Here is a 14,125-nt window from a genome sequence, read left to right as displayed (position 1 = left end):
CGAGGTTAGCAATGGTGGAAGCCTTTACCTTCCACTCCTCCAAGGGCCTTCATGGCCTGTACGGAGGTGACTTTGCTTTGCTATATGCACTATTAAACTTATTAATGTGTCCAATTTCACATTTAAACGCACTTTCTTGTCGGTTTTGGAGGTCTACATATCGGCAAACAAAATACGCATTTGCAAACAAATCCGATGTCTAGTGATAACATCCCAATAAGCTGCATATACGGAAGGTTGGTGTTACTAAATTCAGCTTGACTATCTGAGGCTGTTTCAGGCAAACTATGAGTGATACTTTCAATATTCTAATAACACTAGGTAACTAAGGACATCAGCTAAATGGCACAATAACAAATTTAGCGCGATGCAATCTCTTCTCGCGGGTCCTCGTGTTTTGAGTGCTCGATTAAGCGTACTCAATACAGTTCGGAGCGCCGTAGCCAGTCAAAACGTCGACCGATTTAAACAGATTCTGGTCTCCTTTTGTTCACGAATGAGGAGTGTATGTTCTAAAGGTGCTATTTCCGCCCTAAGAAAGTTGTGTGAAAACGCAAGGAAACGTATAATAAAAGGCATATGGGTCGTACTCATGATCGGGTCTGGATTGTTCATGGCATTCGATAGTGTTCGATAGTATTCAAGTACTGCAATACATATGTATCCATACTAGCAAAAAGTATTGAAGTGGAAATAGCACCTTTTGAACAGACACTTCTCAAATGACAGGCTAAAACAGTAAATATAAGTGGCATCGTAATATATACAAGTAAAGTTTATGAACAAGTGACTGTGAATGGAGAAAACAGTGGAAAGGCTTGTGCTTTCCACTTGGATGTGAAAACAACACCAGCCTAGGGTTTGGTCTTTTTGCACCAAGATCTACTGAATTTTCTTAATGACCATTTTAGCTAATTGTGTCTATGGACACGTTTTATCCAGATGTCGGCTGGTTCGTCTACAAAATTAACTGCAGCTCTCTAATGAATAATGAAGTTACTGGACAAAAGGTCCCTTTTTCTTTGAACTTATTACTCCCCGGCGGAGAATTCTGTGCTAAAATTCAATTCAAGAACTGCTGTGCTACAGCGTAAAATTTTCTCAAAATTTCCTACATTTAACCTTGTTATTTTGATAGCTTTAATCTTATTAATTGTTCATAATTATTCAACTTAATTCGGTCTGATGTTTAACCAGCCTTCAAAGTAATTCAATTGTTCAGACTTTGTACTCTGACTTTCGCAGCTGTCGTAAGACAATAGTCTTACTTATTTATCTTTTATTCGCACAGCCTGTGGCAACTTTTTCGCTCAAGGCCAAGTGCTGAAATATAATGTTAAAATATTAATCATTGTTAAAATTTTCCTAATTCTTGTTGTTATTTCTGCATCATTTATATAATACATTTGTAACTGCTGATCTCCTTTCTTATTTCCCGAGAAACCTTGGAAACCCCCTTAGTAATAACAGTGGGATTATATAAAGTCTATAGTTTGAGGAAAGCTACATCTACAATATTTCCATTACTTAGTAGGTAGCGGTGACAAAGTTGCCTAAAACTAGCAGGTGAGGCTCCTCTGACAGAGACGGGTAGTGTATTCCATTGGCGTGCCGAAGAAATAACAAATGAGTTTGTGTATCGTGTGGTGCGGTGAGGTGGAGTAGATAAGAGTGTATCAGATTTTGACCGTGTTTCGAAACTGTGATTGGAACAGATTGGAAACGACGTAAATAGCACATACTTGTATTAATACACAGACTCCTCGCCTCAGTACATTTCCTCTAAATTCAACTTCCTTCATCACTGTAAACACTCGCGCTGGATCTGACCTAGTAATTCCTCTTCACCATTCATCTGTCCGGCTCCATGGCTAAATGGTCAGCGTGCTGGTCTTTGGTCACAGAGCTCTCAGGTTCGATTCCCGACAGGGTTGGGAATTTTAACCATAATTAGTTAATTCCCCTGGCACGGGGACTGGTTGTATGTGTCGTCTTCATCATGATTTCATCCTGTTCGTGACGCGCAGGTCGCCTACAGACGTCAAATCAAGAGACCTGCACCTGGCGAGCCAAAGTTCTTGGACACATCCCGGCACTAAAAGCATACGCCATTTCATTTATCATTCTTCTTTTGCTATCGCTTTTTCCCACACATGTGGGGTCGCGGGTGCGATCTGCGTCGCACACGTGGATTTGGCCCTGTTTGACGGCTGGATGCCCTTCCTGACGCCAACCCGATATGGAGGGATGTAATCACTATTGCGTGTTTCTGTGGTGGTTGGTAGCGTGGTATGTTGTCTGAATATGAAGAGTAAAGTGTTGGAACGGACACAAACACCCAGTCCCTGAGCCAGAAGAATTAATCGGAAACGATAAAAATCCCCGACCCGGCCGGGAATCGAACCCGGAACCCTCTGAACCGAAGGCCAGTTCGCTGACCATTCAGCCAACGAGTCGGACTTTACCATTCATCTACGTATAACAATTATTTTACTGTGACCGGTTTCAGACTTTGGAATTCCTTACTAATCAGTGTCAGGGACAGTGACTCATTAACTGAATTCGAGAGATCTTGCCGAGATTACCTATTAAAAGCTAGTGGCTCCTGTGTGGGGTATACAGGTGAGTGTATGCATGGCGACAGACTGTGTTTTTTGGTATGTGTAGACCTAGTCGATAATTGTGTAATATGTGCATTTATTTTGTGTGTGTGTTTGAGTAATATCATTTCATAATGGTTACTGTACAATAAAATATTTTAATTTCTTTATAAGTATGAGTGAGAGTGATAGCGTGTGTGTTAGTATAGTGTAATTCTATTAAATTATAACAATATATCTGAAGAAAAGTATTGTAAGTGTAATAAGTGTAAGAGATGGCCAAACTTCGCCAATTGAAAGAAGGCAAATAAATAAATAAATAAATAAATAAATAAATAAATAAATAAATAAATAAATAAAATAAATAAATACATTACATACATACATTATCATTATAGACTGTTATGCCTTTCAGCGTTCAGTCTGCAAGCCTCTGAGATTTTACTAAAAGTCGCCACAGTCCTCGATTTGCGACTAGTGTTGTGGCCTCATTTAGTTCTATACCTCTTATCTTTAAATCGGTAGAAACCGAGTCTAACCATCGTCGTCTTGGTCTCCCTCTACTTATCTTACCCTCCATAGCAGAGTCCATTATTCTCCTAGGTAACCTATCCTCCTCCATTCGCCTCACATGACGCCACCACCATAGCCGATTTATGCGTACAGCTTCATCCATCGAGTTCATTCCTAAATTAGCCTATATCTCCTCATTCCGAGTACCCGAGTACCAGCAATCATTCTTGCTACTTTCATGTCAGTTACTTCTAACTTATGAATAAGATATCCTGAGTCCACCCAGCTTTCGCTCCCGTAAAGCAAAGTTGGTCTGAAAACAGACCGATGTAAAGGTAGTTTCGTCTGGGAACTGACTTCCTTCTTACAGAATACTGCTGATCGCAACTGCGAGCTCACTGCATTACCTTTACTACACCTTGATTCAATCTCACTTACAATATTACCATCCTGGGAGAACACACAATCTAAATACTTGAAATTATCGACCTGATCTAGCTTTGTATCACCAATCTGACATTCAATTCTGTTGAATTTCTTACCTACTGACATCAGTTTAGTCTTCGAGGGGCTCATTTTCATACCATACTCATTGCACCTATTTTCAAGTTCCAAGATATTAGAGTGCAGGCTTTCGGCACAGTCTGCCATTAAGACCTAATCGTCAGCATAGGCCAAACTGCTTACTACATTTCCACCTAACTGAATCCCTCCCTACCGGGCGAGTTGGCCGTGCGCGTAGAGGCGCGCGGCTGTGAGCTTGCATCCGGGAGATAGTAGGTTCGAATCCCACTATCGGCAGCCCTGAAGATGGTTTTCCGAGGTTTCCCATTTTCACAACAGGCAAATGCTGGGACTGTACCTTAATTAAGGCCACGGCCGCTTCCTTCCAACTCCTAGGCCTTTCCTATCCCATCGTCGCCATAAGACCTATCTGTGTCGGTGCGACGTAAAGCCCCTAGCAAATAAAAAAAAAATCCCTCCCTGCCATTTTATACCTTTCAGCAGATGATCCATGTCAACTACGAACAGCAAAGGTGAAAGATTACAGCCTTGTCTAACCCCTGTAAGTACACTGAACCAAGAACTCATTCTACCATCAATTCTCACTGAAGCCCAATTGTCAACATAAATGCCTTTGAATGATTTTAATAATCTACCTTTAATTCCATAGTCCCCCAGTATAGTGAACATCTTTTCCCTCGGTATCCTGCCATATGCTTTCTCTAGATCTACGAAATATAAACATAACTGCCTATTCCTCTCGTAGCATTTTTCAATTACCTGGCGCATACTGAAAATCTGAACCTGACAGCCTCTCTGTGGTCTGAAACCACACTGGTTTTCATCCAACTTCCTCTCAACGACTGATCGCACCTCCCTTACAAGATGCCAGTGAATACTTTGCCTGGTATACTAATCAATGAGATACCTCGATAGTTGTTGCCATCCTTCCTGTTCCCTTGCTTATAGATAGGTGCAATTACTGCTTTTGTCCAATCTGAAGGTACCTTACCAATATTCCACGCTAATTTTACTACTCTATGAAGCCATTTCATCCCTGCCTTCCCACTATACTTCACCATTTCAGGTCTAATTTCATCTATTCCTGCTGCTTTATGACAATGGAGTTTATTTACCATCCTTTCCACTTCCTCAAGCGTAATTTCACCAACATCATTTACCTCCTCCCCATGAGCTTGGTTGTTCGCAACACCACCAGGATGATTTCCTTTTACATTGAGAAGATGTTCAAAATATTCCCATCATATCTCCAGTGATTCCCTGGGATCTATTATGAGTTCACCTGAATTACTCAAAACACTGTTCATTTTCTTTTTCCCTCCCTTCCTAAGATTCTTCATTACAGTCCAGAAAGGTTTCCCTGCTGCTTGACCTAGCCTTTCCAGGTTGTTACCAAAATCTTCCCATGACTTCTTTTTGGATTCAACAACTATTTGTTTCGCTCTGTTTCTTTCATCTACGTACAAATCCCTGTCTGCTTCGGCCCTTGTTTGGACCCATTTCTGATAAGCCTTCTTTTTAAGTTTACAGGCTGCTCTCATTTCATCATTCCACCAAGTTCGCCTTTTCCCATCTTTACACACAGTTGTTCCTAGGTATTCCCTTGCTGTTTCTACTACAGCACCTCTGTATGCCACCCATTCACTTTCTATATCCTGAACCTGCTTACCGTCTGCTGTTCGAAACTTCTCACTAATCATATCCATGTACTTCTGTCTAATTTCCTCGTCCTGGAGATTTTCTACCCTTATTCGTTTGCAGAAAGATTTCACTTTCTCTACCCTAGGCCTAGAGATACTTAGTTCACTACAGATCGGATAGTGGTCTTTATCACCGAAAAATTCGCGAAAAACTCGTACATTCCTAACAGATTTCCTGAATTCGAAGTCGGTTAAGATATAGTCTACTATGGATCTGGTACCCCTAGCCTCCCATGTGTAGTGGTGAATAGCCTTATGCTTGAAGAATGTATTTGTAACAGCTAAACCCATACTAGCACAGAAGTCCAGCAAACGCTTCCCATTCCCATTAGCTTTCATATCTTCCCCACATTTACCAATCACCCTTTCGTATTCTTCAGTTCTTTTCCCAACTCTCGCATTGAAATCGACCATTAGCACTATTCTATCCTTGCTGTTGACCCTGACCATGATGTCACTCGATGCTTCATAAAACTTGTCAACTTCATCCTCATCTGCACCCTCACATGGTGAATACACGGGCACAATTCTAGTCCTAATTCGTCCAACTGCCTAATCTACCCACATCATTCGCTCATTTACGTGTCTAACAGAAACTATGTTGCGTGCAATGGTATTCCTGATAAAGAGCCCTACCCCAGACTCTGCCCTTCCCTTTCTAACACCGGTCAAGTACACTTTATAATCTCCTATCTCTTCCTCATTATCTCCCCTTACCCGAATATCACTTACTCCTAGCACATCCAGATGCATCCTCTTTGCTGACTCAGCCAGTTCTACCTTCTTTCTTCCATAAGCTCCATTAATATTGATAGCTCCCCATCGAATTCCATTTCACTCGCCAAGTTGTTTCCAAGGAGTCACTCGCCTGTCAAATGGGAGTGGGACTCCATTACTCCCATAGGTCCGAGGCTTGTTTAAAATGTTCTGAGCTCGGTAAATTCATGAAGCAGGATGCTACCCTACTTGCACAGTCCAAGTGAGGATCTCTCCTGTAACGGGTTATGGACCACCGGTGAATTGTATAGTCCTAGCCGCCTGAGCACAAGGAGGGCCATGACTCAGAATATGTCCGAGATGCCCACTCCCATTCCATAGTAACTGGTATCCCGACTCTCAGGACCACTTACTAGGCCACTCAGCCGTTGCTCATGGTTCACGAACTAGGACGTGACTACAGTAACCCACAAACATGAACCATAATAAATAAATAAATAAATAAATAAATAAATAAATAAATAACATCCAATAGGAGCTAACCGCGCACCCATTTAATTTCCATTCGCCAAATCTGCCAGTCCTTCTTTCTGATATTAAACTTTAATAATGCACATTTGTATTAATAAATAAAGTGTATTGTAACTAAATCCTCTATGACCACAGATTCGCGAAGAGTCCAGAATTGTTGATGGTACGCGCGGGCGCATGGGATCTCATGAATGACCTAGAAGATCCTAATGTGCAGGAAATGGGAGTATCGAGAGTCATAATACATGAAAATTTCAACGAGAGAGGAGTCCTGAATGATATAGCAGTGCTCAAGACCAGTGAAGCTTTCCGCGCTGATTCCAATGTTGGAATCGTCTGTCTAACGAAGATTGCGGACTACTTCCCTCCTCAGAAACGTTGTATAGTTGCAGGGTGGGGTTACGGTACTTACGGTAAGTAAAAATTGGTTCTATCCAAAAGTCTTCCTTCAGATCTTTTCACATTTCATAATGTCACAGTATTTAGATTGTAATAGGGTCAGTCAGACGACGATGATAATACTGGTAACAATATGCGTTTTCTACAGTGCAGGAAAATGACAGGAAAGGCTGCCGGAGTTGGTTAAGGCTGGGCTGACCACCAATAATATGTGTTGAGTATTCAACCCGAAGACTGATTGGATCCTCAACATCTATGCCATCATCTATAGTAGAAGGCCTAGGCGTCACTAAAGAGGCATAATAGCGAAATTAGGAGAAATGAGGTAGTTTCCCATTGCTTTCCTAAATGAGTTGGAATGTAATATAACATATCAGTCAGTCAACCCCACTTCGTGCACCAACCAACAGACACTATGAGCAACATTTGATCAAAACAATACAAATGGCCGAAATATGGATTTATATGCAATTTAAAGTTGCCTTAAACGGTGTCAGGGTCCCATCACGCAGTTATTTTTCAGATTTCAGCTAAAATGAACTCAGGAAAAAAATATGACTTTTCCTTAACACCCGAAACTTATTCGTTACATACCTGTTCGGGCTGCATTAGAAGTCCTTTTAAACTGAGTCTAAAAATAATACTGGCCTCAGGCCTCTGGAGTGGTCCTGCTGCAGGTCTTTCGAGCTGACGCCCACTGGTGGCCTGCGTGGATATGCGGATGGGACCCTACCTATCATTAAATAGACGGCACAAATATCCAGTCCATGAGCCAGAGGAATTAGGAAATGAAATATAAAATCCCCAACACCACCAGAATTGAACCCGGGACTCCCGGACCAAAGGCCAGCATGCTAAGCAGTTAGCTGCGGAGCTAGACAAACAGGGACTAATACCAAACTACACCTGCGAGTCAAACTAAAATAGGGAAATAAAATTTGTAACGAACTCCCATCTATATAGCTCACATCAAATCCCCTTTAAACAAGGCCTATCCATTTTACCTTTACATAAATTTAATTTAGATACATAAGTTACAAGTGAATGATATGAAAACAATTTTACATGTATTGGTAGCCCACTATGTTCCTTCGACACGGTATTACCTAACCAACACTTTCATAAGGTGTAGATCAAATACTCCCAACGTCAAAAAGGCTCACCTTTGAAAGTTATAGGCTACATGCCCCTACAGCTAGCGGATTGCCCGTTAGCTCAGAGAATATATTCCAAGGGTACTATTCTAGAATAGAAGGTAACGTCCACAATATCACCAGATACCATGCCATAGCAAACACAATGTTCTCAACTGTTGCAAGGTTGAGCCCTCCATGACCTGTAGATAAAACGATGGCTTCGTCCATACTGTCAGAGGTGGTGGTGATGATTATTGTCTAAAGAGGAAGTACAACTAGGCACTTCTGATATAAAAATACAGAGAGATATCAAGGAAGATGGACTTACGGAGATGAAGTCAATCTCACACATTCGAGACGGGAATTCCGCCAGAAATAATGGAGGCAGAGCAGGGACTGTATACTTTGATAATACCGTAAATTTAGACAGGCACTGCACTTGAATACTCACACTGTTTTTTCGAACAGTTACTTAATAACAGAAAAATATATAATCGCTGAACAGAGACCTCGAATTTGAATTGTTTTCAAAATATTATTATTTCGTAGTAATTTTACAAAACCTCCACATAGTTCTATGGAGACCACGTAACAAAATATCCAATAGATCTGCTTATAATGAATCAATGAATCCAGCATGTACAGTATGTCGTATGTTATGACACTTGCCTACAGATATCTCGTAAGTTCAAAATGAAAATCTTAAAGTAATTAAAATTGTTGACACTAATCAATGCGATTATTATCAGATGTAATTCATAATTGTCCACCTCTGTGGTGCAGTGATTAATGTGATTATCTGCCACCCCCGGATGCCCGGGTTCGATTTCCGGATATGCCACGAAATTTGAGAAGTGGTACGATGATTGGAAAGGGATCCACTCAGCCTTGGGGGTTCAAATGAGTAAAGAAGGATTCGACTTCCGCCTCAGCCATCCTCGAAGTGGTTTTCAGCGGTTTCCCACTTCTCCTCCAGGCAAATACCGGGATGGTACCTAGCTTAAGGCCACGGCCGTTTCCTTCCCTCTTCCTTGTCTATCCCTTCCGATCGTCCCATCACTAACACGGCGTCTCTTTAGCACAGCAGGTGAATTACGCAGAGGGGTTATGTTAAAGTATATACCATTTTCAAATGCAATTTCTGAAGGAAGTCACTGAGATCCAGAACAGCATTCTTCTTCTCAGAGCACAGTTGAACATATGAGAGAGCCTGCACGCCGGTTAGTGGTTGTGAGAAGCTGTGCTCGATACTGCGTTTTCAAATATGCAAGGATATGGCAGTACCTAGTGTTTACAGTGCACTATGTCTTCTGGTATAGGCTAGAGCAATTTTGTTACTTTCTTGGCCTGTCTCAGTCTTATCCTTGGCTTTGACAATATGAAAGTGACTGAGGTATGAGTGATGCTAGTAATACCATTCCTTATGCAGCCAGTCCCTGTTATTGGTGTGAAAATGTTGCTCATAGGGTCGGTTGATGCATGCATTTCAGTGGGCTTGGCAGACTGATATGTAATAGCAACTTCTGGCTCGGTGAAAAAAGCAATGGGAAACTACCTCAATTCTTATTTCCCTAGTACGCCTCTTCAGTGATGCCTAGGCCATCTATGACAGCTAATGGAGGAGCTGTTGAGGATCCAACCAGCCTTAGGGCTGACAACTGAACATACATTGAGAGTTAATGCGAATAACTTTGAACTTAATCTGGGATAGAATATATTACACTATCAAAGTCGTTGTTAATAACCATTATTTAAGAATTTCATATCAATTATTTTTCTCGGATGTCGTGAATTAGTTATATAAAAGTTATTTACCTAGCAAGTAGCTGCGCGGTTTGGGCCACTTAGCTATCAGCTTGCATTTGGGAGATAATGGGTTCTTACCCCACTGTCGACAGACCTGAAGATGCTTTTCCATGGTTTATCATTTTAATTTCAGGCAAATGCCAGGGCTGTACCTTAATTAATAGCACGGTCGCTTCCTTCCCAATTCTAGCCTTTTCCTATCCCATCGTTGGTACGACGTAAATGAAATTGTATTTTTTAAAGTTATATACGCGTGTTGTAAGTTATTCATTATTGAAAGTTCTTTTTGATTCAAAGTTTTCAAGCAGACATTAACGATATTCTTCTTACCATCATGGGTTTTCACCACATTTTTCAGGACATGAATTTATTGCTTCTTCACTAATGCTACACATTCAATTGAAATGCTGGATACTGTGTCCGGCTCCATGGCTAAATGATTAGCGTGCTGTCCTTTGGCCACAGGGGTCCCGGGTTCGACTCCGGTTGGGTCGGGAATTTTAACCATCATTGGTTAATTTCGCTGGCACGAGGGTTGGGTGTACGTGTCGTCTTCATCATCATTTCATCTTCATCACGACGCGCAGGTTGCCTACGGGACTCAAATCAAAAGACCTGCACCTGGCGAGCCGAACATGTCCTCGGACATTCCCGGCACTAAACGCCATACGCCATTTCATTTTTTGCTGGCTACTGCTAATTTCGATATCATTCACAGATAAAGGTTCGCACAGATTTGTTTATGTTTACTAACAACTTACTAACGTACTAAATATGATACATTTGGTTTAAAGAATAAAATGCACGAAATATCCATGTTCTGCTCTTTCTCAAAATTTATAATAAGTTATGTACTTATTTACATCGTTTTATTGTTATAAAAACTGTAAGTGGTTAGTTTAGAGGCATAATACTATGGTCAATTTTAAATTGTTTTTCTCCGATGTGATCGTTTTTATAAAAAAACAGACGTCAAAAATAAATGCTTATGTTAATCTTTAAGACAACTTCATGGTTACTGTTTTAAATGACGTGAGAACTTGTTTACCTAAAATTCCTTTTGGAAAATCCAATCATCATAAATAGGGCCCGGATGTTTATGCAGTAGGCCTAATAGGTTAGAATGCAAACTTACTGAAGTGAGTAATAAGTAGAGTCTACCCGCACGTCGAATGTGCTATGAGGTTTGCATAAGCATTAGGGGTTCGGCCCATTAGAACCCCTAGAATTCATGTTACTCCCACTACATTACGTTAGAGCGGGCAAGTCGATATTTCCTACTAACAAAATTATTTAGTAACAAAATTACTTAATAGGATATGTCGACTAGCCCGCTCTAACGTAATGTAGTGGAAGTAACATAAATTCTAGGGGTTCTAATGTGCAGAACCCTTATAATGTTTATGCAAACCTCATAGCATTACCGTCGTGCGGGTAGACTCTACTTATTACTCGCTTCAGTAAGTTTGCATTCTAACCTATTACTGCATAGACATCCGGGCCCTAATCATAAATATGCCTTTCAATAAAATGTGTGACGTAGTGTTTATTTAGTAACCGTGCAGGCTCTGATGTGATGTATTGACGGATGGCCATGACATACAGATCCACGGCCTGTGCAGTCCTCGAGGTACTGTTGCTAGGTAACACCGCGTCACACAGCTTGTTACTTGACAGTATTTAGTTACACAAATTTTCTAATGACACCCGGTTCTAAGGCATATTTATGTAAAAATCACATGGTTTCAATGCGGAAGGAAACACATGCCAATGTTGTGCCAGAACCAGAGAAACATTACATTACTTCATTGCGTTACATTACATTACATTACATTACATTACATTACATTACTTCAATGAAGCATAAGTACTTAAATGGAGTGAATGCCACGCCAAACACAGCGACTTTCCGATGCTGTCCGACTTGGCGCATGCGTTCTGCGTGGTATTTGATCTACTCTTTTCTGAATGCCCACATTTTCCTTTATTGTGTTGCTTTTGGCGGTATTTATTTTTAATCCCTTCTTTATGGAAGCCATATATATCAGATGCAAGGAACAATTTTGTGGCCTTTTGCAACAAATTTCAAAAATGTTTATGTTGTTAGCCAATCATGTTCATTGAAAGAGTGCGCTTAGAACATTTATTTAAGTCCTCACTCACTTCGCAATGTTTTCAACTTTAAAATTTTAATGTTTCAAAATTTTGAGTTAACCATTTTAGTAGTCGAAAACTACATATATTAACTGGACGCAAAGTTTTTATTTTACAAAACTTCAACGCTGCTTTTGTGTAGAAATCCCTTTGTTCCGTTACAATCGGAAGTAAACGAAAGGCGTAACAAGCATTTGAAATTACCTCTGTTTTCGTAACGCCGCTGGAGTTGATGTATGAATGTATAGTTCAATTGATGTTAACAGGTCAAAAATGCAGTACTGGTAAGAAAATTGTCATTTCTAAAAAATAAATTATTCGGTATGCATACTGAATATTGTATTAATTTTGATGTTTTTATCGTTCTGCCCAGCCTCTTCGACGACTGGGCAGAGTTATGGGATTTAACCAAGTCTGGTCAACTTGTCTGGTTCGAGAGATGGGTGTTTGTGTTCTCTGTTTACATACAATACGGTACATCACACCACAGAGACCCACTCCTGTGAATACATCCGTCGCCACAGGAAAGGCATCTGCCAGTAAAACTGGACTTAATGCAAATATAGCACCAACTTCAAGTAACTGGATAAAGGCCAGGAAGATGATGAGATTATATTTGCACCGTTCTCCCAATTCAAGTAGAATGGTATGAAGTATTTTACTACGAGACAACTGAAAAGAAGATTCCCCTACCAAGCGACCGCTGCTTAGCCCGAAGGCCTGCAGATTACGAGGTATCGTGTGGTCAGCACGACGAATCCTCTCGGCTGTTATTCTTGGCTTTCTAGACCGGGGCCGTTATCTCACCGTCAGATAGCTCCTCAATTCTAGTCACGTAGGCTGAGTGGACCTCTAACCAGCCCTCAGGTCCAGGTAAAAATTCCTGACCTGGCTGGGAATCGAACCCGGGGCCTCCAGCTAAGAGGCAGACACGGTACCCCTACACCACGGGGCCGGCTAAAAGAAGATCACAAACATAAAATCTATTACTTAATAAATATGATATACTTTGAGGTTTTGCTGTGCCAATAAATAAATTCCGTAAGTTTATTTATGTCCGCCTCTGTGGTGTAGTGGTTAGTGTGATTAGCTGCCACCCCCGGAGGTCCGCGTTCGATTCGCGGCTCTGCCACGAAATTCGAAAAGTGGTACGAGGGCTGGAACGGGGTCCACTCAGACTCGGAAGGTCAGCTGAGTAGGGGTGGGTTCGATTCCCACCTCAGCCATCCTGGAAGTGGTTTTCCGTGGTTCCCCACTTCTCCTCCAGGCAAATGCCGGGATGGTACCTAACTTAAGGCCACGGCCGCTTCCTTCTATCTTCATTGTCTACCCTTTCCAATCTTCCTATCCCCCCGCAAGGCCCCTGTTCAGCATAGCAGGTGAGGCCACCTGGGCGAGGTACTGGTCATCCTCCCCAGTTGTATCCCCCGACCCAGAATCTGAAGCTCCGGGACACTGCTCTTGAGGTGGTAGAGGTAGGATCCCTCGCTGAGTCCGAGGGAAAAGCCAACCCTGGAGGGTAAGCTGAAAGAAAGAAAGAAAGAAAGAAAGAAAGTTTATTTATTGACACGGCAGAAAATAAGTAACATGTATTTTAATACGGGCCAAGGAAGTATGAACCTAAATTCATCACTTAATGTTCATTTAAGGGGGAGTTAGGACTAAATTAATCAAACTGTGTAAATATAAAATAATTATTAATATTAGATTTACATATTATAATAATAACGGAATCATTATACTTATTCTCGACCTAATCACCCACAAAATACTGAATATACGTGAAAAAGATAACAAAAATGTACGCTTAATGATACTAGTGTTTGAAGGTATATCTTTTGGTCTGTATTTTGACTTTCAAGGTAGCAACACATCGACGCTTCCTGGGTACTTAAAGGGATGATGCAAAACATTATTTTCTGAAATGAAATGAAATGAAATAGCGTATGGCTTTTAGTGCCGGGAGTGTCCGTGGACATGTTCGGCTCGCCAGGTGCAGGTCTTTTGATTTGACGCGCGTAGGCGACCTGCGCGCCGTGATGAG

The 14,125-nt window shown here is 41.2% G+C and overlaps 1 protein-coding gene across 1 annotated transcript in view; it reads left to right on the top strand.

Moving 5' to 3' along the window:
- The window catches only part of LOC136874481 (phenoloxidase-activating factor 2), a 55,145-nt gene that overhangs the window by 10,837 nt on the left and 30,183 nt on the right, over nt 1-14,125 (top strand). Inside the window, exon 2 of the mRNA XM_067148110.2 lies at nt 6,722-6,999. Coding sequence (XP_067004211.2) covers nt 6,722-6,999 — 278 coding nt within the window. The remainder of the gene's footprint in view (nt 1-6,721; nt 7,000-14,125) is intronic.

The sequence above is a fragment of the Anabrus simplex genome, chromosome 5 (genome assembly GCF_040414725.1).
Source record: "Anabrus simplex isolate iqAnaSimp1 chromosome 5, ASM4041472v1, whole genome shotgun sequence".
Taxonomy (NCBI): domain Eukaryota; kingdom Metazoa; phylum Arthropoda; class Insecta; order Orthoptera; family Tettigoniidae; genus Anabrus; species Anabrus simplex.
The sequence above is the reverse complement of the archived record's forward strand: the minus strand, read 5'-3'. Positions and strand labels throughout refer to the sequence as shown.